The sequence below is a fragment of the Eublepharis macularius genome, chromosome 5 (assembly GCF_028583425.1).
Source record: "Eublepharis macularius isolate TG4126 chromosome 5, MPM_Emac_v1.0, whole genome shotgun sequence".
NCBI classification, from domain to species: Eukaryota; Metazoa; Chordata; class Lepidosauria; order Squamata; family Eublepharidae; genus Eublepharis; species Eublepharis macularius.
In genome coordinates, this window is record NC_072794.1 from 97,095,493 (window position 1) to 97,120,498 (window position 25,006).

General features: G+C 41.9%; 1 protein-coding gene across 2 annotated transcripts in view; it reads left to right on the plus strand.

Moving 5' to 3' along the window:
* BTBD19 (BTB domain containing 19) overlaps positions 1–24,489 on the plus strand; it is a 67,382-nt gene extending 42,893 nt beyond the window's left edge. Inside the window, exons 4-8 of one of the 2 annotated variants that reach the window (XM_054981976.1) lie at positions 11,720–11,779; positions 19,744–19,812; positions 19,932–20,063; positions 21,005–21,130; positions 23,808–24,489. In XM_054981976.1, the coding sequence (XP_054837951.1) occupies positions 11,720–11,779; positions 19,744–19,812; positions 19,932–20,063; positions 21,005–21,130; positions 23,808–23,942 (522 nt within the window). In that variant the 3' untranslated portion in view covers positions 23,943–24,489. The remainder of the gene's footprint in view (positions 1–11,719; positions 11,780–19,743; positions 19,813–19,931; positions 20,064–21,004; positions 21,131–23,807) is intronic. The other variant, XM_054981977.1, reaches the window with a different exon arrangement.
* The last annotated feature ends 517 nt before the right edge of the window (positions 24,490–25,006 follow it).

Below are 25,006 nucleotides of genomic sequence, written 5' to 3' on the forward strand. Positions count from 1 at the left end.
GCTGTCCAGTGTATAGTGTGTGCTAGTGATGCAGGAGGGGAGAGCTTAGGTGTCCAAAGATTATTTATTTAGTATTTATCTACTTACCCTGTCCCCCTTTCTGGCACTCAAGGCATATTATAAAACATTTTAAAAATTAATCAGAATGGGGTTCCTTAGGTTGCTAAAGGTTGAGAGCTGCTAATGTAGGATCTCTCCTAAAATCACACACAGGGAAATCTCATTAGAATGAAGCAGCAACTGGTCTTGAGCATTTTTCTCCTCTAATCAAGTTTTGTCAATGAGGCAGTGGGAAGCAGTCACCCTCCCCCAATTCCATGTTACTGTCATCTTAATTTTTATTTACAGAGTGGCAAAAAAAATTATGTGGCAAATTTCAAAATGATGATTCCCTACCCACAGGCTCACAGTCTATAAGTGACTGAAGAGGAATATGATGCAGTTCTTACCTTGTGGATTGAAGTATGATGATCTGTTATGAACTATGATCATCAGTAGATTGTAGGGAGGAAATGGCCCTGGAAAAGGCCTGCCCCATGCCTGCCATGCCCTTCTGCCCAGCCAACCCCAAGCAGGAGGTGCCTGGCCAACCCAGGCAGTCAGGTAGACCTGGCTTGTCTCTTACTATGACAAAGCTAAGCCAGGCACGTCATGTTTTCTGGAATAATATTTAGCAGCATGACAGTGGACCAGGAGGGTGTGTCCAACACTGAGCCCTCCTTCCCTGCACCTCTGACTCATGCCCACCCCTCTATGGGTTGGGGTGGCCTCAGTAGGAGGGTGGCCCTCTGGGCCATTGGCCCACTGGGACTCTTCCTGGTGTCCTTGTCCAATTTGCTGCCGCTGATATTCTTCAGACTACTGACTTGTGTTCATGATTAATGAAAGCTTTGTTGGCAAATGCTTTCACTCTGCCAGTGTCAATCCCTCTAGGTTTTGGCTAGCATTAGGAAAGAGGAATGTGCCTGACCTAGGATCCTGTCCCTTTGTGCCATAGGGCAAACTGCAACTTCATGCAAGTGTTCTTTATAACACTGGGGGTGGGAGAGAGACGACTTATAGTTTGAGATCCAAGGTACTAAACATTGGGTGGAAGATGAAGGGGGGAAATTCACACTACAATAATGTATTCCATTCCAGAATGCCCAGTGAATTCATGGACCAGGGCTGGGGGTAACTGGATGTGTAATTGGGGTCAAAACATTTGGAACAGCTGCCTGAGGGGAGGGGAGAGAGCCAAGATAAGGGACTCCTCCGAAAATAGGCCAAAAGGGAAAGGCACTGCCTATCGGAGGGACTACAATATGTATAACATATGCATTTTAGCAATTTTTATATAAAGTGCAAGAAGTGCTCGGTTATACAAAAATTCAATAAATACAATCAGTACATTCTACATACAATAAATATATACAAAAGAGGTCCAACCATCAATCACACCATTGGTAAAGGTTAGGTAAGGTAAGTTTGCAATCCTAAAACAGTTTTTAATCTTGTATTTTCTTTATATTTCTTTTTGCAGATGCAGAAAAGTGCTTCTGTTGTAGAGTATCTACAGGAAGGCCGGCAAGTGCACCTTCTGGCCAAGATGTATAGAAAGTCAATAAAGCTCGTTCAAATCACGAATATGGCTGTATTTGAAATTCACGAAGGGGGTGGAGCTTGACGGGTGTGTGCCAGCATTATAATCCCATTTCGTGTTAAACACTTTCTCAAAAGCTCATTTAGACCACGACAATCACTAAAAGAAATTACACATATTAAAAACAACCATGTACAATTAATGTACAGTCAGAGAATCAATGTACTATTAAAGAATCTTACCCCATGTACTTACATAAATCACTATATCAAACAATTTCCAGTTGGTGTAGCTCTCCGTCGAGCTCCACCTCCTTCATGAATTTCAAATACAGCCACATTTGTGATTTGAACAAAGGCTTTATTGACCTTCTATACATCTCTACATCTGCAAAAAGAAATATAAAGAAAATACAAGATTAAAAACTGTTTTAGGATTGCATACTTACCTTAACCTGACTTTTACCAGTGGTGTGATTGAGGGGAGGGGAGGCAAGTTGGAGTTGAAGAGAATCTGCTGAACTGTGTGTGGAAGTAATTGAGGAGTAGATAAATGGAAGGCAGCAGCTTTGGGGGTTGAGGGACATGATTAGTTAGAACAGGGGCACCATAGGTAGAGTTTCCAACCTCCAGGTGTAGGCTGCAGTTCTCAAAATTACAACTGATTTCCAGACTACAGAGTTCAGTTCCCGTGGAGGAACTGACAGCTTTAGAGAGTAAACTCTATGGCATCACATCCCTGCTGAGCTCCTTCTTGTTCCCATGCTCTGCTGTCCCCAGGTACCACCTCCACATTTCCAGAAATTTCCCAGCCAGAGTTGGCAACCTTATCTATAATTTGGAATTGTGAAGTATCACAAATCTGTGATGTGTAAGGGGAGAGGGTCCAGAGTGAAGCAGAAAGAAGAATAAATATGATGCAACTGAGCAGCGTGTGTAGGTATTGTGTTCCTAGTCACTCAGTGGATTCTTATAGAAGTATTTTGCAACTTGGTTGAAATTTTTGCACTATAAACAAAGCAGGAGGTGGAAGTAACCTAACAAAATTTATTTCACTCATTTATTTGTGAATCAAAAATCTAGTAACTCTCATAGTTATGAGGGGAAGAGGTGAATGTCATTTGTTTCAAATAAACTGTTCTCCAGAAAACAGTATTTTATGGTCTTTCCTCCATGTTAAAAAATATCAATTTAAAACATAACTTGTATGACCTTTAATGTCATTAAATCAAATGATGCTGATGGTGACTGTTCATCAGGACAAAAACTTGGCTTCTTGCTCTGTTTTTAAAAAAACCCTGACTGGAGTTGTGGGTGGATTGTTGAAGTCCCGGGATAGAATTTAGCCTGAGCACCAGGTAGCCCTGAAAGCAGCACAGCTGGAGTGGTGGGAGGGGATATGAACACAGCCAGAATCTAGATGCTCCGTGCTCTTTAGCGTGGAACTAGAAGAGCAGTTTCTACTTCCATGTCCCTATTTTCTTGGCATTCTCTAACAAGGCCTGACTCTGTAAAGTCAGTTTTGCCCTGTAACAGATGACATTATGATTATGATTCCTGACAGTGTCCTCACAGGACCCAACTTGATTTACCCTTGGTGCACTTCAGAAGCACCTCTTCCAAGCTGAAACAAGATGCGTCTTATTGGAAGGCATCCTCGTTAGAACACAACCCCTATCTGTTCTGTTGTCATGGCCTCTTACAATGTTTAATCATTTCAGTACTATTTTGACTCTGCAAAATGTTTTGCAGTCTTTCCCCTATTTATTCTTGCCTCCTTCTTGTAAGTCTGTTGCTACTTGTGTTTTAAGAGACAGCACAGCTGTGTCTGAAAGTGACTTTTCCAAGGCTACACAGTGAGTTAATGGTTGAGGTAGGATTTGAAGCCAGACCTCTTGGATGCAAGCCTAACATTTGATCCACTGGATCTCAGTGACGCTCATATCCCACCCCCACTTCCATCAGTTTTCCATATCTCTTCCCGCTGACACAATATTGCTTCTTGCAAAATAATTCTTAAGACTATAAATAGTAGAGACTTACATTTGGGACAAAGTAAGCAGGATTATGCTAAATGATGAAAAGTGCCTACATTTAATGATTTGCAAAACAGACATTAGAATCAGGAATTTATTGTTGCAGAGGGAAATGCACCTCTGGAACATTTTGGGGGAGTAGAGAGAAGGAATTGGAAGGGTTATGCACTCCTTTCACCCAGCACTACTTCTCTGCAAATTGCCTCCTCACAAAGCAGCTTTGCTGTAAGTATATTGTTCCACATGCTTATCAGTAATTAGTAGTTGGATCCTAAATATACTTACTCACAGAATATGTGTCTCTTATTTAGTTACTACAATACTTCAGTATCCCTCATCTCCCAAAGTCTAGTTTGGCTGAAATTTTGATCTATTCAGCATTAACCCTTAGCTACTTAGAGATTCCCATCACAAGAAGAAACATCGGTTGAGCTCTCCCCTCATTGAGACTACAATGAGTGAGCAGAATGGAGAGTTTGTTAGAAAGTTCACTTTCTCTTTCCATTTGTACTGCACAGTGAATAAGAAGTAGGCTGATTTAGCAAAAGCTAATTTTGGCTTATTACAAATCACAGTTAACAGGATTATCCTCTGTAGAGGGACAGTAAGCCCCTCCCCCTAGTGCAGTTTATCTTTTTTAAAAAAATAATGGTAATCAGGGCAGTGTTCATCTATTCTATATGGGAAAACCCCTCCTCCACTGCTCCTCCCACACACCTGTTTGCTCCTAGTAGGCTGACGGTTTAGTTATTACTAGGAAACTAATTATAGCTCTGAAATTAGAGACTGTAAGTAGAAGATGGAAGGCTGAGTGAAATTCTGTAGAAATTCCACAAAATGAAGCAGTGTAGGACAGTATCGTTTTCCAAGAATGAGCTGCCACTTCCTTACTGGGGAGCAGCCTTCCAGTCCAGACTCTCATCCTTGGTTCTTCAAGCCAGCACCAAGCTTGGCCTCACAAACTCACTTAAATTTTATATACTAATAGTGAAGTGACCCTGATCTGTGGATACTTAAATCTGGAGATTGGAACCATGAACTGACAAGACAGATCTTCCTACATGCCCAAAATACCCCAGGTTTGCCGAAAAATCTGAAAGCTAAAAAAAAAAAGGGGGGGGGTTAAAAAAACCCCAAAATGATTAAAGGAGCTTCTGTAGCTTTAACCAGATGCCTTCAGTGGCTGTTGCTAGGCAACCATTCAAGGCTTGATTGCTGTCAGGAAAAGGCAGGGCCCTTTCTAGGGCTGTTCATTGGGACCAAGCCCAGAAGCAACCACTGGGAGACTTGATACTACATGACTAGCATGAAACACCGAGGCTTGGTTGCTGGCTACTGCTCAACAGCAGCCCCTCCCCCCCAAAAAGTGTAGTGTAGTGGTTAGAGATTCATAGTAGGATGTGGAAGACTCAAATTCAAATCACCACTCTGCTGTGGAAGCTCACTGAGTGACTTTGATCCAGTCACACACTGTCTTTCAGGGTTGTTGTGAGGTTAATTTGGAGGCAAGAAGCATGATATATGTAAGCTGCTTTGTGTTCCCATTGTGGAGAAAAGCAGTATATAAATGAAGTAAATTAATAAATATAGATGAAGATTGGGGACAAATAAAAGGTAAGTTTTTAGTGGGTTGAAGGAGAGAAGGATATAGGGAAAGGTAAGCATATGGGGACTGCCAGGAAGAGGGAAAGAAATAGTGTGGGGAAGGGGATACAGGGGAAAGTGAAGTACCCCACACAAATCCTTTCAGGTTCCCCACCATGCAACTGGGCCTAATTCAGATGCCACCATGCAACTGGGGCATAGGGGAAAGTCTGTCTGGAGTAGAAGGGGGAAAGATGAAAATTGGGACAGACAAAGGTGGGTGGGAAGGGGGAAAGGAAGCAAGAAAGTGGGAGAGGCTATGGGGGGCAGGGAAGGGAAAGAGGACATGATGCGGGAGGGGAATATGAGATGCCCCCTGCAAGACCTTGTAGGTCTGCTACTTGTTTATATTTGTTTGTAGATAAATAGTGGCCAGTCTTTCAGAGAGAGATTTCACTCCATGACAATCCATGGATAAATCTATATTACTCTCCTAGAGCGAAACTACAAGTGACAAAAGGCACAGATTGGACACTTGTCAGCTTCCCTCAAGTTTTGATGGGAAATGTAGGCATCCTAGTCTTGCAGCTTGGCTCTCTGACTGCTGTCCAATGGACTTTTCAACTGTCACTTGTCCAACATTCCACCAAGCTGCCTACATTTCCCATCAAAACTTGAGGGAAGCTGACAAGTGTCCAATCTGTGCCTTTTGTCACCTGTAGTTCCGTTCATAGTCTCCCATGTGTTCCCTAAATTCCTTGATTTTAAATGCTTTTGGTTCCTTCTATATTTTCTTCAACCTTTTGTCAATACTATGAAACTTAATTTGCCATTCACCACACATAATTCTTTGTATGGATACATCAAATCTGCCCAACCTCCATGGCAGATTAATCTGATTAATGTTATTAATCACTGAAGCTCATGTGGCTCCAAATTCTGGATCATCCTCAAACATGCCTTATTTTAATCCTCAGCCCTCTAGAAATCATTATTCTGTACTCTATGGAAAGCAAAGTACCAGTGTCTAGGCCCCTGGTTCAAGATCCTCGGTAGCTTACTTGAAAGGGAAAAGGAACAATTTAATGAAGTGACAAATCCTTTCTGTAGAGGCATCCTTGTACTCAAACATTGCAAGTTCTCAGTCAGTCATTTAGTGCCACATCTGTAGTGTGGGAAGAAGTAGTACCCTCTCCTCCATTTTCTTTAGCGTAGTTTGTACATCTTAGTTTGCACAGCTTTCATGTGAATTGCCAGCTGTTTATTGGTTTATTTACTTCATTTGTACCACACTTTTCTCCTCAATGGGAACCCAAACTGGCTTCCAACATCCCCACCCCCTCCAGTTTATTCTCACAACACTGTGACGTAGGTCCGACTGAAAGATGACTGACCCAAGGTCACCCGCCAAGCTTCCAAGGCAAAGTGAGGATTCGAACCTGAGTCTCCCAGATCTTAAGCCTAAGTGTTAACCACTACACCATGCTGCCTCTTGGATAATTAGGGGCTGCATGTATACTGATGAGCTACACATTACATTTCCACAGTAGATTTATAAATTGCTGTACATGGCTGAGATGGACAAAATGACAAGAAAACTTAAAGATCTTGATCCAGGACAATTTAATGCAGATTGGGAGAAATTGAAACAATATCTAGAAAAAAAATGGGACGTGAAAGGGGAACTGTGGCAGTTCGAGAGTTATTGAAATGTAATAGAAGAGGAAGAGAGAAGTGACTTTACCGGGAAAGGGGGAATATAATTATAGAAATCTAAGCTACTATTGGGGTTATGATAAAAGTAAAAATTATAGAGTATTAAATAATAGATGTTTTACTATGGATACATAAGATATATAAGATTAAGCTAGCTAGATATTATGTACAATATATAGTTTAAGTAAAGAGTATATAATAGATATTTGAGTATAACAGTTACCTTATAGACTTAAAATAAGCTCAGAACAAGAAAAAGTAAAAGATGGGTGTGTAATAGAATATTAGAGTTTAAGTTAATATTAGAATCAGGAGGATTGTGGAAAGTAAAGAGTTTAGATAATCGGAAAGTAAAATGGATGCAATGTTATATTTTTAATATCTTGATTGCTAATATATATGATTATGCTAGCATTATTTTAGGTAAAATATATGGTTTACCTGAGGTATTTAAAGGGAAACTTGTACCATAGAGATATAGAGATATTTTTAGTAGAGATTTAATAAGCTTAGAGAAAAGAGTATTAAGTGTGTGTTTAACAGGGTATATGAGATATTAAGTAATTAAGTAATAAAATAGACTAAGGGTTGGAAAACTGTTGGAAGTCAACTAAAAAGGGGGGAGGAAAGGGAGGGGGTTAGAAATAGACTTACAAGGGGGTAATGAATGTACTGAATGATATTATAATCTAATCCAATAAAAAAATTTAAAAAAAAAACATTTCCACAGTAGAGCAAATAGCAATCGCCTGGGCTGTTTGAAATCATAATGCGGGGAAATCAGCAATGGGGGGAAGGTCTAAGCCTCCTTTCTCCACATGCTACAGTCCTTAACTGAATTGGGTCTGTGAATGTCTGTGAAGCATGAAACTTCCAAATATGCCTTTCCACCCAGCAGAGGGTTGCCAGCCTCCAGGTAGGTCCTGGAGATCTCCCAGAATTAACCTATTTCCATACTACAGAGATCAGTTCCCCTGGAGAAAATGGCTGCTTTGGAAGGTGGAGCCTTCCCTCCCCAAACCCCACCACCCACCCATAAATCTCTAGGAATTTCCCAACCTATAGTTGGCAAGCCTAACCCAACTTGGGAGCATCCTCAGGAAAAATATAATCTATAGATAGCTTGCCCCCTCTCACCCCCTTCCCCCGCAAGATATCAGTGCAGGCTATATACAAGTGGTGGCCATGTTTGGATGACTTGAATGAAGGAATAGAGGGGATACTCATTAAATTAGCAGATGATACTAAATTGGAAGAGATAGTTAACACTGTAGAAGTTAGCATGAAGGTTCACTCTGATCTTAACAGGCTAGAAAACTGAGCGAAAACTACCAAAACGAATTTTAACAGAGATAAATGTAAAGTTCTGCATTTAGGTTGAAAAAATCAAATGCATAATTATAGGATAGGTGAGACTTGTAGTACGAATGAAAGGACCTCAGCGGAACAGACTTCCTCAGGAGGTAGTAGGCTCTTCTTCATTGGAGGCTTCTAAATAGAGACTAGCTAGCATCTGTCAGCAATGCTGATGAATTTATGCAGGTTGTGAGAAGGGAGGGCAGAAAGAAATGATCTGATGCTTGGATCTCGTAGCCTTTCTTATATGCCCAGAGTAATGCTGATCAGCACTTAGGGGTCAGGAAGGAATTTTCATCCAGGCCAGTTTGGCCAGTGATCCTAGAGTTTTTTTGCCTTCATCAGGTCATTGAGCATAGGTCACCGGGGGAGCGGAGGAGCTGTGAATTTTCTGCATTGTGCAGGTGGTTAGACTAGATAACCTTTGAGGTCTCTCCAGCCCAATGTTTCTGTGTTTTTGTGACAAGTGTCCTGAATCCATGCTTCTGCTCTGAACGTATATAAGCCTCCATTGCAGACATTTCCTTAAATTGCTGGCTTGCTTTGTACATTTGCTTCTCAAATCTAAAATCTCTACCTTTTGCTGACTGCATTCTCAAATTTCCAGTTACAAAGTTGAATGAAAGTTGTCTAGTGAACTGCTGTGCCTCCAGAGAACAAATCCATTGGCTATCCTCTTGGTTCCTTCTCTTTAAGTTGTGTAATTGGCAAAGCTAAGAACTTATATAAGACAAATCAAAACATGCTCAGGCAGATCAAACAAAAAGGGGGACAGGTGCACAATGTCATTAGTCAGGAGAGTGTAAATTTAGGAATATTCTTGATGTCCTTTGTAATGATTTTAAGTATTTGTGTGTCTTTAAATGCTTAGTGTGGTACAGGTGAAGAGTGGGGGGTGAAAGAGAGGGATGAGTGAGTGAAATGATTGGTTGATGACTGAGAGTGTGGACGGAGTGAATTGCAGTTTTTAGTTACTGAGCAGAGAGAGAACATGCAGTCTGGGCAAGGCAGGCAACCTGCGTGGAAGCCTGAACTTTGTGTGTCTGTGAGAGAACATTCATTCCGTCTAAAGCAGGCAACCTGTGTATCCACCTTAGAGAAAGTTTATATATATCTGTGTGAGTGAGCCTATGTAAAAAACTTTAAGAACTGATAACTACCTTTGAAACCATCAAGCTTAAGAAATAGTATGAAACCAATATGCTTCTTGTAAAAATAAAAGTTTATTTTGTTATTTTTTGTGTTATTCCTATACATCCCATTCCTTTCCTCAGGGCCACATATTCCCATGTAGGGCCTTGATGCTTGGGCACGTTATTAAAGGGGAAATTTAAATTAACTATTTTGGAATATAATTCCTGGTGGCAGCAATCTACCCAGAGGGTGTAAGAAGAGGGTTAAAGGAAAAATCTAACTGGAAAAGAAAGTGGGTCATAACACCCTAAACTTCTCTCCATCTTGGTCACTATAATATCAGTTATGATGGCCATCTTCTTGCAGACCAGAGCTAAAAGCCACATTTCTGTGGTCTTATTCTTCATGTTTCAGGAAACAACCTGTTCCTGTGTGTATCTATCAATTAACCAACAACACGGGTGTTAGGAGGACTTATTTTTTGTGCAGTTCAGTAGGAAAACAACACATGTTCAATAGAGCTGTAACTGAGAGGGAGGCATAGGCAAACACTTTGTATCCACCTCCTTGTCCTGGGAAATAAAATATTTCTTAATTATTTTTCAGCTTGCATCTGGATTTTATATCTCTGAATCTTTAAATTGTCCCAAAAGATTGCATTATTGATAATGAATAATCACAAGTCTACCTTATTAAGAAAGCAGGATTTCATTTAGAGAGGGTTTTGGCTGAAACCCTTTTAAAGGGGTTTTCCCTTTAAAAACAAACTACATTTATCCTCTTGCTATGCAGTCTGCAGCCCTGACCTGGCTAGCCCACGTGAGCCTGATCTCAGCAGATCTTAGAGGTTAAGCAGTGTCAGCCTTGGATAGTAACTGGATGAGGGACCTCCAGTGAAGATCAGGGTTGCAGAGGCAAGCAATTGCAAACTACCTCTGTTAGTCTCTTGCCCTGAAAACCTTGCCCGAGGTTGTCGTAAGTCAGTTATGACTTGAGGGCACTCTCCACCATGCAGTCAGCAATCAGTTTTCCATCCACACTAACACCTAGGCTCCAGTGTAGGTGTGTGTGAGACTAGTATATATCAGACATTTTGCAGAACCCAGCATGAGATCTGATCCATTTGTAAATCAGTGTTCAATTGTAAGTATTGGAGGGGTTATTTTGTCAGAAGTGAGAACTTTACCTTTTGTCAGAGGGAGGATATTGCTCTGGAGTGCCTGACCTTTCCATATTCCTCTCATGTCAGTTTTGCTCACTGAAGAACTATTGTTTTTGTCTTTGTTGCAATCTCTATTCTAGTATTTACTTATTAATATTTTTAAAGTTGGGTTTTTTGTTTATATATCATCTGTGATTTGCAAACCATTAGTCATTAGGTAGGCTTCTTCTGAAATCTCATTTCTCTCTCATCTTGATGGTCAGGATGGAACTCTCCGTCATCTTGAGAGTTCCTGACCATCATTTAGGGTTGTTAGACAAAGCAGCCACCAGGATAGATCTCTACCATTCAATTAGTTTCTTGAAACTGCTTAGGCCCCACAGTGGGATTTTGAGAACTGAACTTTGGCTTCTCTGCATTTGTTCAGTTGGAGAGAATCCAGTTATCCAGTTGCAAAATATTCGAGCAGGAGGCATAAATATAGCATAACTGTGATTCCCTGCAACCCCCTTTTCCAGAATGAAGAGTGTCTGCTGATTTTTCTTGGAAACGAAGAGAGCTATTAATATCCCCCCTCCCCTGCAGCTCCATTTGCCATGACCTTCCCACAACCCTTCTGAGTAAACCACACATTCCACTCCATGCAACATGCAGCAGAGAAACTGTACTCTCTTGCTAGATCTTTACTTCTCCACTCACCAGAAGCTAAGGAACAAGCCCTGCCCCTTCTCTCCCTACATGGGAAAAAAACCATCCAAGCAAGTCAGTCTTGGTAAAGTATTATCAGTATTCAAACATGACATCTAGAGAAGGTGGTAGTGATGTGGATGTCTACTGGATTTTGTGAGGCAGAGGAAGAGGCTTTGTGGGGGGGGGTCAATTTGTTATACAGTAACATGCAAAACAGTCTTAACCTGGCAGTATCATTGTTTAGAAAATCTCACTGAAGGTCAGACTGGAGCACAGGCCAAGTTTAGAAATCAGATTTCCAAGCAGGAATTTGAGTTGCGCATTCAACTTGGGAGAGACATCGGGTCAGGAAACTCAACAGACCTGAGGCTGTACACTGGTTGCCAGAGCTGCAAGAGTGTGCAGGAGTTTGTCTTCAGCAGTCTCAGTCTCTCAACCTTCTCAACCTCTTTTATTTCAGCTATGTGTTGAATTCATCAAAGACTCATTGAGTGTGGAACAGGCCTGTGATGCCTTGCAGGTGAGTTGTACAGCTCTTATCACTACACAATCTGCCAGCCCCCACAGCCTTTGATTAATTGAAGAGCAGAGGCAGATGATGACCCAGCTAAATGCCACCACCAGTACTATTCATTGAAGATATTCTTTCCCCTTCTTGTTAAAACATGTGACTGACGGATGAAGGACAAGGGATTATTTGAAGAGCTGAAGATATAAAAATTGAAAAGTGTATTTAGCAGGAAACCTCACACTACAATATGGATGCTGAGCAAAAAGCGAGGAAACATTTTGCAGCCTTGTAAACAGTTGCCTACATTGAGAGAGAATACCTTCATGTAACCAGGTACCAACATTGGTGGCAGGTGGTAGAAATAGCTAGCATGTGCAAGTTTGCTAGTTAAAATAAATATGGGACCTAGAATCTTTTGGGTTTGGGAGACAGCATGGAAAGAAAAAAAACATAATGAGTTCAAAATACTAAATTTGCCTAGGTACCTCCTCCGTTTTATCACTGTTCCTCACTGTTTTATCACAGCTGTGTGGGTGGGTGGGTACGTCTTTTTAATTCTCTGGTTAGAGGCAGAGGATCTGGAAGTGTGGATAGACTGCATGTGGAGGGAAGAAATGGTGATTCTTATTAAATGGCTTATCTAGCACATAAGCTCACTGGCAAAGAGCAGACAAAACAGACGCATATCATATGCATGATTCCTGCATTCTCTTTCATTCACTATATAGACTGTGCTGTCCCTTGCAGCGCAACGGAGAAGCCACATTCTTTGAATCCAATCCTCCCCCCCTGTAGGAGATCTTAGTATGGGACCTTATCAAGGCCTCCCATTGTACTGTGGCCTTTGTTTGGCAGACACCTGCCACTTCAAGGCTGACAGAGAGTTCCACCAGCTGATTTCACACCAGCTGCTACACAGAAGCCAAATTCAGTAGCAGAAATTCAGGAGTAGGCAGTCTTCGGGACTTTGGCAGCTACTGAAAAACACTCAAAGCTTTTGATCAAATAAATAAAACTGTGTATTTGATTTCTTTTGCCGCACTCTGATTCTGCTTGGATCAATTTCTTTTGGTCAGTGGGTAGGATGCAGTCTCTAGATATTTACAGGGTCTCCACATGTCACAAAGCAACAAATCTTCTACCCTTACATCATATATGGGATTGGAGGACGTGAACATTTGCTGTAACAAAAGATCTTGTGCTGACTTTGTCTTGGGGAGCAGCCAGCCTTTTGTTCTGTGCAGCTATAGCTGCATTCATGGCTAAAGAAAGCACTGAGCTATAAACTCCGTGTTGTGTATCCAACCATGCAGTGCTGCTCCAGCACACACTATAGTGTGTCTGATATTATCTTCCAAAGGATCCAAGTGTTTTGAAGACTCTCTGATCCACACACCAGGTGTATTGGCTTATATTTGCTTACTTGAGTATCAAAGAGACTTACTCTTGTTAGCCTTTAGCCACTGCTGAAAGGATCTCTGAAAGATAAACTGCTGCAGTGGTGCCTTCTCATGTTGAGAGCATGGCATAAATGATGACATCCTCATGCACAAAGTGCTCTGTTTGGGTCACTGGTTTCTGTGGGAGGTTGATTTCTCTGCTGAGACCCTGTTTCTTGCATGCATGGTGTTAATGCTATGATGCTATGTAACATGGTCATGCTATGATACTGTGACATGGTATGTTACAGGCGGGCAAGATGTTGCCCAATTTATTTTGCGCACGCATGAAGAGAAGAATCCCAGTAAATATGCCCCCCACCCCCACCCCCCGCTGGGAGGATATAGGGATCTGGGAACCCTAATTTAAAGTGGTGTGTGGAAAGATACGTGGCTAAAATCAATCCAATCCATGAGGAGCAAACTTGCAAAAAGAGAGGAGTAAATCACCTGTATGTTAAAGACCTCCATCAGCCAAGTCCTAGTGTGGACAGAGGTCAGTTTTGAATATACCTTCTGTTTAGTCCCAGAGACAGGCTAGGGCCCTGCTTGTTTAATATCGGTCTACCTTGCTAGTGAGTCTCTTAAGTGATTTACACACACTGGCAAGCTTGTGTGGTTTTCTCCTTGCTGCCACTGCTGATAGAGCACAGTGGCAGTGGGGCTTCCAAATGGCTGGTTTTGCTGTAGTTTCCCTGCCCAGGTCCCCTGACAGTGATCACACACATTCCTGCACCACCAGGGACTTTGCAGAGGTTTTTTTAAAATAGCAGTTGAAGATCATTATACCATTCTAACGATCTGTGTATAGCATTATCAGTTGCCCATCTCCCAACCCCATGCTCCATCCCCCTGCACTTGCTCAATGGAGCAAGAGAGAGAAAATGGTGCTGGTGGGTGAGGGGACAACAGAGCAGATGCCATGATGTCATGCTGTCTACGACAATCTAAATATATGTATGAAAGCTGGGAATTCAGAGTACCTGATACACAGACTGTTGTAATATTATAATGATATAGCAATATTCAATTGCAGACTAAAGCGAAAAAGAAAAAGATCCTCCATAGCAGGGAAGAATGGCTGCTGTGGAAGATGGGGCAGTATAAATGGCTGCTATGTGGGGTGGGACCAGGAAAATTTGAACTTTTGCACCCACATGGCAGCCATCTGGGTTTTGCTGTGATCTTTCCCAAAACATTGGAGCAAAGCAGGTTTGGGAAAAATTGGAGACAAGCCAGGGAAAGCATGGCAGGTGCACAAATGCACCATGATGCTGTGAGGAAGTGTGGGGTGGAGGGGAATTGCTTCCCAACAGCATTGAAGTCATGTGGAAAAGATTCTAACTGAGTTGATGGATGTGATCTTGGACATGGTGTTGAAAATCCGAAGGATGATTTCCTAAGGGACTTTAGCATTCATGTCAAAGTGTGGTGGTGGAGAGTGCCCTGAAGTTATAGCTGACTTATGGTGACCCCTGGTGGAGTTTTCGTGGCAAGAGACTAACAGCGGTGGTTTGCCATTGCTTGTCTCTGCAACCCTGGTCTTCATTGGAGGTCTCCCATCCAATTACTGACCAAGGCTGACCCTGCTTAGCTTCTGAGATCTGATGAGATCAGGCTCACCTAGGCTATCCAGGTAAGGGCATGTTAAGGTATCCTTTTATTTCTGTATTTTTATTTTATTAAATTTATATTCCACTCTCCCTGCAAGTGGGCTCAGAGCAGATCACAAAATACAATAGTAGCATAATTACATCTTCAATCAATAAAATCCATTAAAACAGTCACACACATATTGTGCAGTCCATCAGGCATTGTCTGGTCAAGTTCAGGACTTAACAACAACTGCACTTATATACCACAGAGTATGAACAAAGTCAGGGTCATTATCCCCATGATACAGCTGGGGATGAGAGGAGTGGCTTACCCAAGGCCACCTGCTGAACTCATGGCAGAAGTGGGATTCAAACCAGCAGAGTGCTGATTCTCAGCCCTACTATCATAGCTACTATGATAACCATGGGACATGCCAGATTTTCATTCCTATGAAAAAGGCATATGCTAGATCTTGTTTTCGTCATTGAGCCAATAACTAGTGATCTGATAGGGTACTGGAGATTTGACCAGGGTCTGGTGCTTATTTGCTAGATGCACACCTGCATGTTCTTACCTTTACCTAATAGAGTCATTGACCTATGATGATGATGATTTCCAGAATACTCTGGGGAATTTTGAGTATTTGAAAGTCCCTAATGTGCACCTGGAATGATGGACTATCTGGGGATTTAGACACAGGGCTGCTTGGGGTGCAGAGTATGGGAGGACAAAATTCAGGGGGCCTAATTCAGCATGAGGGCCTATGAAGCCAGACCCATGCTGCAGTCAGTGAATGTATTTCAATTTATTTTTGTTTTAATGCAGTTCTGCACTGCAGCCACAGTATACTGTGTCACGCATATCATGTAGTCATACCCTGAGGGAAGCGATATCATAGCAGGAAGCAGTGGTGGTGGTGGTATACAGGCCTGCAGTGGCCCCATAATTATTCATAATGTTTTAATCCCTCCAAGCTGACCTATAGTCCAGTTGGCAAAGTGCAAATCATAAACACAGTAATTAAATTCCAGAGTTAATAATTAAAAAAATAAACAAACTACAATTTCACGTATTTCCTCTTTCTTATGGGTATCTGGACTAATAGAGTTGCATGGAGATTTTATCTATACAATAGATCATTCTTAACAGAACTAGCCAAAAGACTTGGATTTCAAAGTTATTCAAAGTTTTTGTCCGTAAAGTGATCAAAATAAGCACAGGGTACTGGTATTGTATTAATTTTTTCATCAGACTACATTATCAACAGGAATTCAGAAACATCAAAAATAACTAATCAATACCTACAGTGACATATGCAGCCGTTGCAATTGTTTTACACAACTGTCAGATTGGCTCCATGCTTTATCCCCAATCTGTTATCAGTGAGTAGGTGGACATTAAAATGAGCTCTTATGGCCTAGGGAGTAAAAGCTGTAGTTACAAACAGAATTGTGGGTTCACAGATTCTCCCTCCCTCTTCCTGTTTTGCTACAAAAAGAACAAGGTAGAGCCAAGAGAGAAAACTCTCTTAGTGTTGTAATGACCTTTACGCCCAGGGTCAACCCAATTCACCAGAGACTGTCTTAAACATGATAGGTGCCAAATTCCCCCATGTCTGTCTCAGGTCATCCTTCTCCCATACAATCATGGATGGAGCTAGCTAGCTAGAGAGGAAAATGTATTTTACCAAATGGAAGAAAAGCAGCAGTCTCCAGAGATGAAAAACAAGATGCTCTAGTTCAAGTCTGGAGAGCCCGTTCTAGATCTCTCCTATCTTGCCTAGTTGCTTTGATTCTGCCCACCATGGAATCACATATGTTTCCAAACAATTACCTCAGGAAAATAGAGGATTCCTCTGCTCTGTGTTTCTTCCTGCCTTTGCTGTCACAGAGATCATAATAGGATCCTAAAATCTCTCCTATCCCTTTCCCCACAAATTGGCAACTGCAGCTATCAAAGACTGTGGTAAGGAAGGAAGCTTATTGGATTGGAGGGAGGGCAGGACACATGCTGGATAATATGTCCTGTTCTCTCTTTCTCCACACTGAATTACGCACACTGTGTTCACAAAGAGCACGTCATTGGCCCTGACACCCAGACCTTCCCCAGCCCTAGGCAGAGACTGCCCCAGACCACTTGATTTGTGCATTGGCTACAGCGATTGTCATAGATTGGGAACGGAGAGGCTCAGTTATATTACCCTGAGAAAGCAGGACAAGAGACTTGTGCCCCATCATGCCATCTTTCAGGACACTGCTCTACAAATTACACTTACACCCTGGTGCAAGCTTCCTCCATCTGTACCTCTTTGATACCTGCTTCCATGCTGCTCTTCCAGCACTGTGCATACAGCTTTAGGCCTTGGTCCTGTGCTTAGGTTTCTTCACCATACAGTCAATTTTCTTATTAAAATTCACAAACAAGTCACACTATTTAATTTGGTGAAGAATAAAAATCTAGATTAGTTGATCTCTCTCTAAAGTGTACAGTGTTTGCCCTCTTGGGGAAGAATCATTTCACACCTGTCTGCTAGAGTTCCTGCAAGTTCCCATGCAATATGGAGAACTGTCCTTGAAGGAGAAATGAGATTCCCTGCTGGGTATGTACTAAATGCAATGATGATATCCATGTCTCAGAATCCCTTTGGGAATTTGTGCAGGCTGAGCTGCCTGAAAGTCATGTTCCATAGTATAATCTCACTTTTACTGGGCCTGATATTGGTGGAAATAACAGTAATACTTCTGTATTATTGGTTGACTGGGTTGTCTGGTAGGTTGACTAGATGTCACTGTTTACTGTGGTTATTTGTTTGCCGTTATTGGAATAATCAGTTATGAGATACATGCTTGGCTGTGTGGTTAAACTGGTGTATCCTGAGAACAACCGTGAGGACAGTGTGGCTTGCCACAAATATATTGTTTTCATATATGCACTCTACAATAGAAACTGTTTGTTTCTTCCTCCCCCTTAACTCTCATCTGCAGCTTGTACATACTGAGCCTCGGATGTGTCTCATAGAACAGTTAGTGGTTTTATCCCCCTGGGAAGTAGTAAAGCAAAACACTAGCGCTTCATATAGGGATGTAAGCCATCAAGTAGTTACCCCCCCACCCTCTCTCTCTCACACACACACAAACACACACACAGGTGCTTCTGCTGCTCTCGAAGATATCACAGATGCCATGTTTGGTTACTTTGGAGGATATCTGTATGTTCTGTCTTTAGACAGCCTTTCAGGCATACTAATGTTCATGTTTTTTTAAAAAGTAACCCTGCCCCAAATAACATTAATTTGAGACCTGAGCCTGTTTTTTAAAACACTTGCATAACTTTACACCTTTTAATTTTGTTAATTAATCAGGAATCATTATCAGCCTTTTCTATACAGAGAGTCAACCTAGAGACATGGGATGGTTTACTCCCCAACCCCCGCCACAGTATTTCTTATACTGTCAAGTTGAACACAGTGTCTAAAAGCGATGGGATCATGTTGTGGGTTGCCTTGCCCTCACAACTAATGACATGATGCACAGGCCAGGCAATGTTCAATGTGATGACATCAGATCATGTTTTGTATTTTACTAGCTATTATGAAAGAGATTGAGGGAACGAGTCACATATCTCATAATTTAGAATCACTAAATGAGGATTAGAACTCCCACATCATCTACGAACAAGATTTGAAAAGGAGGAATGGGCCACTCCTTTATCATTTATTTTCCAACTTGACTGTAAATTCAGTAAGATAGTAAATTCAGTACGATAGGATAATCTCATCATTTTATCAGGTTACCTACCTTCTGCTAATCTGAACAAGGAGCAGGGCTAGCTGGATTCTTTCTTCCAGTGGCTTGTCTATCACAGTTCCAGTTTTCTCCAGAACCAATAGACTTTCGGTTTTTTTCATGTTTACAAAATTGTTTGGGGCATGTTCCATTCAGACATAAATATTTTTCTCTGCCTTCAGTTCCTTCCATCTGCATTGTTTGGGGGAGCATCCACACAGCGTCGTCCTTATTCTGTATAGCTTCTATGTTTTCTCCTGCTTTGCTGCAATCTTTCCCAAACCTGGATCTTGTTGGAAGGACCAGTCAAAGTGCCTTTCCATGCTCTGTGGATGGGGTGGCATGCATTTTTGCAGGTCCTGTCCACATCGGCACAATTTTCCTTATCTCAGTCCCTATGGCCAACGTTCCCCCTCCCCACCAGGCTACATCATAAGAAGACCTCCTCCAGATGAATGAATGCAAAATCATGTTTGGTAAACAATGTAGGCTGTTGGTTTACTGTGAGAATGGTGTTATCTAGGAAGGATTAAAAAGGGCACCCAGCTATGTGCCCAATGGCCATATGAATTGGCTGCAGCCTCAGCTCTTCTGCTTGAGCTGCCTGTCTTGTATAGAGGCCTGAATTTGCCAGATCTGGGCCATTTTCACACATCTTTAAAATAAAACTCAGTTTACAAAATGGAGGCAGGCAATGATGATGGCACTTTCGTGGCTGCACCTGCCTTCCTTTTGTAAACAGATGGTGTCAAAATCGCATGAGGAAGCTGGCAGCCTACCATGAGTATGTGCTATTTTAAAGACTTGTGAAAATGGGTCTTTATGGAATGACCTTCCCTGTTCAGGACACACATCCTTCTATCAGATCCTGGAAAAGAATTCACTGCTTTTTGTATAAGTTTTCCTTCCCAAGCAGACCCATGGAAGAACTTTGATGGCATTTCTTGGGATTGTTCCACTTAGATGATGAGGTGCAAAACAAGCTACAGTGAGCTCTGCCAATCTGAGCCCATAATCCATTCCTGTTCCTCCTCTTCTGTATTCAGTCAGTTTCTTCTTGTTCATGTGACCCTGCTCTGTCTTCATACACAGACCCTGCTACGTTTTCATACTCAGCCTTTGTCAATTCTTGTTTCCGCTTTCTTTATGACAGGCTGCTGTAGCATATGGGCAGGTGGATCTACAGATGCATTGCCTGGCATTCATTGAGAACTGTATCCGGGTAAGTGCAAGATAGGAATTTGCTTGGTTCTCTCATGCGCACAGTAGGCCAAAGCAGCCATCACTTCTTATGGAAAGGGAGCCCTCTACCCCTCAGATGAGTCACATCTTTTTCCTCAGGAGGTAGTGCATACATGTGGCTTCCTGGAACTGTCTGAATTGGCAATGCAAACTATCTTGCGGAGTGACTGCCTGGCTATTGATGAAGTGGAGCTGATTCATGCTGTTCAGGAATGGGCTCATGTTGGATCTGTAAGTAGTTCATTGTGTGTGGGGGGGGGGGGGCGTGTGTGTGTGAAATACAGCAGGAATTTAGGATTCTACTTGATTGGTCTACTTTTAAAATTAATATGCCTAGAAATTATTTATTATTAATGTATAAAAACATTTATACTAAATGATTAAAGTTCATCATTTATACTAAATGATTAAAGTTTGTTGGACAAAGGTGGGATTTTCTTCTTTTCTTGAATACATAATTTATTTTTCAGTCTTAAGAGTATTGTAATGGGTAGGTAAAGGAATTTAGAAGCGAGAGTCAAGATCCCATAAGCAACAGATATTTATTTACAGTTATTTACAATGATTTTCACAGGATCGCTATCGGGACTCCAACTGTGTCTCATTCATGTCTTTCAGATGACTGCCACCAGGCCTTGGTTCCAAGATGGAATCCTTGCATTTAAATAAGCCAGTATAGCCGACTGGCAGTGTTTTAAAGCTAGTGAGTCAAGTTCATAATAACCGTTACAAGCAGTGAGCAGGAGTGCAACAGAAAGATGTTTACAGAGTAGTTTCAGATTAGTTGAGAAGAAAGAGCCACATGGAGAACACTTACTAGAGCCACTGCAACATTAATGAGTTTTTCCCATTTTCATCCAGGAAGAGCACATGATTGCTTAGGAGAAGAGCAGGATTAGATCTCCGGAATTCTGGCTCCAAATCCCCTTCTCTGACACCCTACATCTCCCATGATTTACAATGCAATCCTATGCAGTTTTAATGCGCTTAGACCAGAGTAACTCTGCATAGGACTGCACTATTAGTCACCTATTCCCTGGAAATGAATCTAATTTCCTTCCTTTTTTTCTCACTTCTTCTACTCTGTCAAGGTTAGAATAACTCTTGCCAAGAATTGGCTAGCCACGCCAGTTCATGGATTCATCATTTTACCCTGTGTTCACTTCTTGCAGGCTGTGCTTGGAAGTCCAGTGCGTGATGTGGCAGAGGGAGTTGTAAGTGAGCTCCGTCTAGCTCTGCTGTCGCCAAGTGAGCTGACCACCCTGGAGAAGGAGAATAGAAAGGACCAGATGATTCCAGTGAGAGATACTACCAGTCTTAGCAAAAACCATCAAACCAAAGGAAACAGAGGATATTACCTTTTGTATCTGGTCAAATTAATTAGTGAATTGTGCAAATAGGGCAAGCAGGAAATGGAGAAATAGCATTTATATCCTCTGACGTATGTGTGTTTATGCATCATATATTGATAGAACAAGAAAATTAAGCACCATAAAAGCATGTTTAAATAAGATACGAGGGGCTCAAATATGAAGTTACCAGCTTCCTAATTATTCAGCACTATAGCCAAAATGCAGCTCAGTTTTGCTATTTTATTGAGTTCCCATGAATTCAAATGTATTTGTGCCATCAAGAACAGTAGGGACAGTAACAGGATAGAAAATTAGCAAGATTACGGAATTCATCAGCCATTTGCACCTTTTGCCACCATGCTTCACAGGTGCTGATACATGATAAACAGGGTCTTGTGTTGGAGACTCCAATCGCTGCAGCCCCATAACTAAGCTACACAGAGCCTTTGGAGGCTGGAAGATCAGACCAAACTCTATGGCACCAAGGCTGGATTAAGACAGGACTGTTAGAAAAGCTTTCTCTCCTCCTCCCATTTCATGGAAACCTGGATATAATTTGCAAGACTCTGGAAGTGCCCTGATATTCTTGGTGGCTATGGGAGCCTATTGGAAGAGGGGGAGGCAGTTGTGGTCTGTTGGCTTGTCAGACAGAGGGAAGTTCTAGGACAGACAGAATGATGCTATGCTCTGGAGCCTCCTAACCACTACCACATTTATTATGAGGAAACACTCTTGGCACACAAACCTCCTGGAAGTAGATCAGCTGGCCAAAGGTTGTCCAGTGCCAGCAACCAATTCCCAAATCATGATGGATTCCCCCACTAAGTCTGTAGCACTTCAACTGTTGGCAGAGTGCCTTACAGAGCAATAGCCACACATTACTGCTTAAGTGTAAAGAAAAGTTTATTTAGGAACTTACATGCTTAGATAGTGAAGAGGAGATATAGAGACAGTGTTTAGCCATCTACCTAAGAGAGAGAGAAAGAAAGAGAGTACTGAGAAGAAGCAAGATATTGCCCTATGAGTACCAATCAGGAGACAAGACAAGGAAGGGACACTAAAAGGAAGAGAGGTACTGTTCTCACCCTCCTAAGTAACTAATCGTTGCTGCCCCCTGGTGGATCTTCTTCACTTTATCTTTGTATACTCCACGTTGCTGCTTCCGACATCAACATCCCACAGTTAAGCTGAGATCACTCTGCCCATCTCTAGCTTGACAACAGAGCTGCACCATAGCTGATCAAACTAGGAGGGAGAAAAAGAAAAGTCTGCTCAGAGACCTCCAGTACCTTTTTTGGAGCTGCCTCCAAGCCTATGTTCCATTTTAAAGATCACAGATTAGATCTGGCCTAGAGCAGCTACTGTTGCAGATGGTCTCCTGCTCTGCTTGGTCATCAGCTACCTGGTACATTCAGTGGAAGAGAATCTCGCTCTGTGTGTATTATATTTTTATTCCACCCATTCTTGAAGAAGCTCAGAGTAGCCTATATCAGTCTCCTCCCCCCCCCCCCACCCCGGCACCCCACAGAACTCTAGTGTCTTGCCAGCCTTCCAGCCCAACTGTGCTGGTTTATAAAGGGGATGAATTATATCCAGGCTATGGCAGTTCCTGCATCCACCATGCCACCACCATGCCATGTCTGTATGTGCCAGGCAAGAGTGTGTGCAGGTTGGCTTCTGCATCCAGGGCTCTCAACATGGTGGGGACCAGCTCACAGAGCTATACAGAGCATGGCTCAGCTTGCCTGTACTTGAATTATTTATTTACTATAAACCTCTTTACTTTAAAAACCTATTTGGGGATTTTCACAAAAATAACGGCTTCTGGAATAATCTGGAATTTTAAGTGGATCTTTTAAATTATCATAACTCAACCATCTTTCATCTGATTTGTCTGACATTTGGCCAGCTTGTAACATACAATTTGGGTTCTCAGTGCCAAATTTTAGAGTAATAAAATAAATCCTCTTAATTTAAAATTTTCAGACTATATAATAGAACATTGGGAAAGGCATGCAACTTAACTAAAAGTGCTGTCAACTGTGACACTCCCACATCCATCCTACATGAACCCAGAAGAAAAATGTGAGGCACGAAAGACATCTATTTCCCAACCAAAGGACCAATGCACTGTGGCTATATAATTATTATGTATTCAACTCTCTACTATACAGTTTATACTAGTTTCAGTGTAGGAGTATTAAGGTAAATCAGTATGATTTACCGTAATACTCTAGCTAGAGTGCTAGATCCAGGTTCAAATCTCTACTCAGCCATGAAGATCATTAGATTACGTTGGGTCAGTCTACATCACTGGGTTGTTGTGAAAATAAAATGGAAGGGAACTATGTAGGCTTGGAGGAAGGTTAAAATAAAAAGTACTCTATCCCAACACTATAGAATTGCACTGAAGACTACTAAGCTCCTGTCAGGTCAGTAGGAGTTGGCTTCAAAGCCCCTGTGAAGAAAGAGAACAGACCCTCTTCATTTCCTTCTGCCTGCCCTTATACTTTCCCTAACTCTTCTGTGATAGACCTATCTAGACACTGCGATTTGCTTGCTAGGGCTTGGTTCCAAAGTATTCAGTATTGGGTATAATATATTTGTTTCTGTTCCTGTCTAGGTAGAGAGTTTGTCTGAGGCCTGGAAGATGCATGCCTTATGGAAGAGGCGTGGAACACGATCTTGTTTGTGCCGGCGTCGGCGTGGCACATTGCCCCGGGAGCATCATCGCCACCTTGACCCAGAGCACAAGTGACTCAGTCAGGACTCACAGGACAGGAAAAAAGCAGTGCTTTGATGCCCAGCTCAAAAAAACTTTGTGGTACTGAGCCAGGAACTAGCTGCTGTTGATTGGATGCCCCAGTTACACCCTATTGGATACCCTGCTGATTGGATTCCCCAGTTGTGTCCTATTTGCAGACTGACTTATAGTGCAGTTGGCATAAAAAGTACCCAGTGTGTGAGGAGACCTCTGATTTCCATCAAATGGACTGGTTAAAAAGTGTTGTCACTCCCTCACTCATCTTACACGAGCCCAGAAGAAAGATCTGAAGCATGAAAGACATCTACTTTCCATCAAAAGGACCAATGAACTTGGCCTTGTATGTCATGTTGACCACTTGTCATGTTGATCAGTTCCCCACTACTAACATGTTTGTCCCCAGAGACCAAGGGCTTGTGGATTTGGACAATTAATGGAATAATCTGAGGGTGCTCTTGTATTGAAGCTCTAAATTTTCTAAATAAATAAATAGTGCTGGCACTGGTATAGAAAATGTCTCAATGCTGTGGGCTACTGTCAAACTGACTGTCAGATATATGGCTTCTTAACATTTGAATGTGGTACCTGTCAACTTTTAATATTTTAATATTTTTATTTGATATCAAATATTTAATATTTGAAAAATACCACCACCTTTAATATGTAATGAGTCACATCTTATATTCTCAGTGTTAGTCAAATAATAGTTCTGGTAATGAATCCCAGGGAAATAGCACCCGCGCCCCCCCCCCCCAGTAAAATTTAGTTGGACACGGGCAGTTCAAACCAATGCAGGTCAACTCAGCTGTTGCCACTCTTGCTAAACCGCTTCTTTTGTGGAGCAGATTCAGCCTTCTTGAAATTGAATCTATGCAAATGAGTTCACAGCTGCCCTCAGTAGTTCATGCACGCAAATATAACTATTGCCCTACTGGTGTAACCTTGAGGACAAAGTTTATTTTTAAAGACTAGGAGTCAGAGAATTTGGCTGGGTTGGAATAAAATAGCCGGGGGGGGGGGGGGTTAATAGGACCAGTAGAGATATCTTACCATATTGA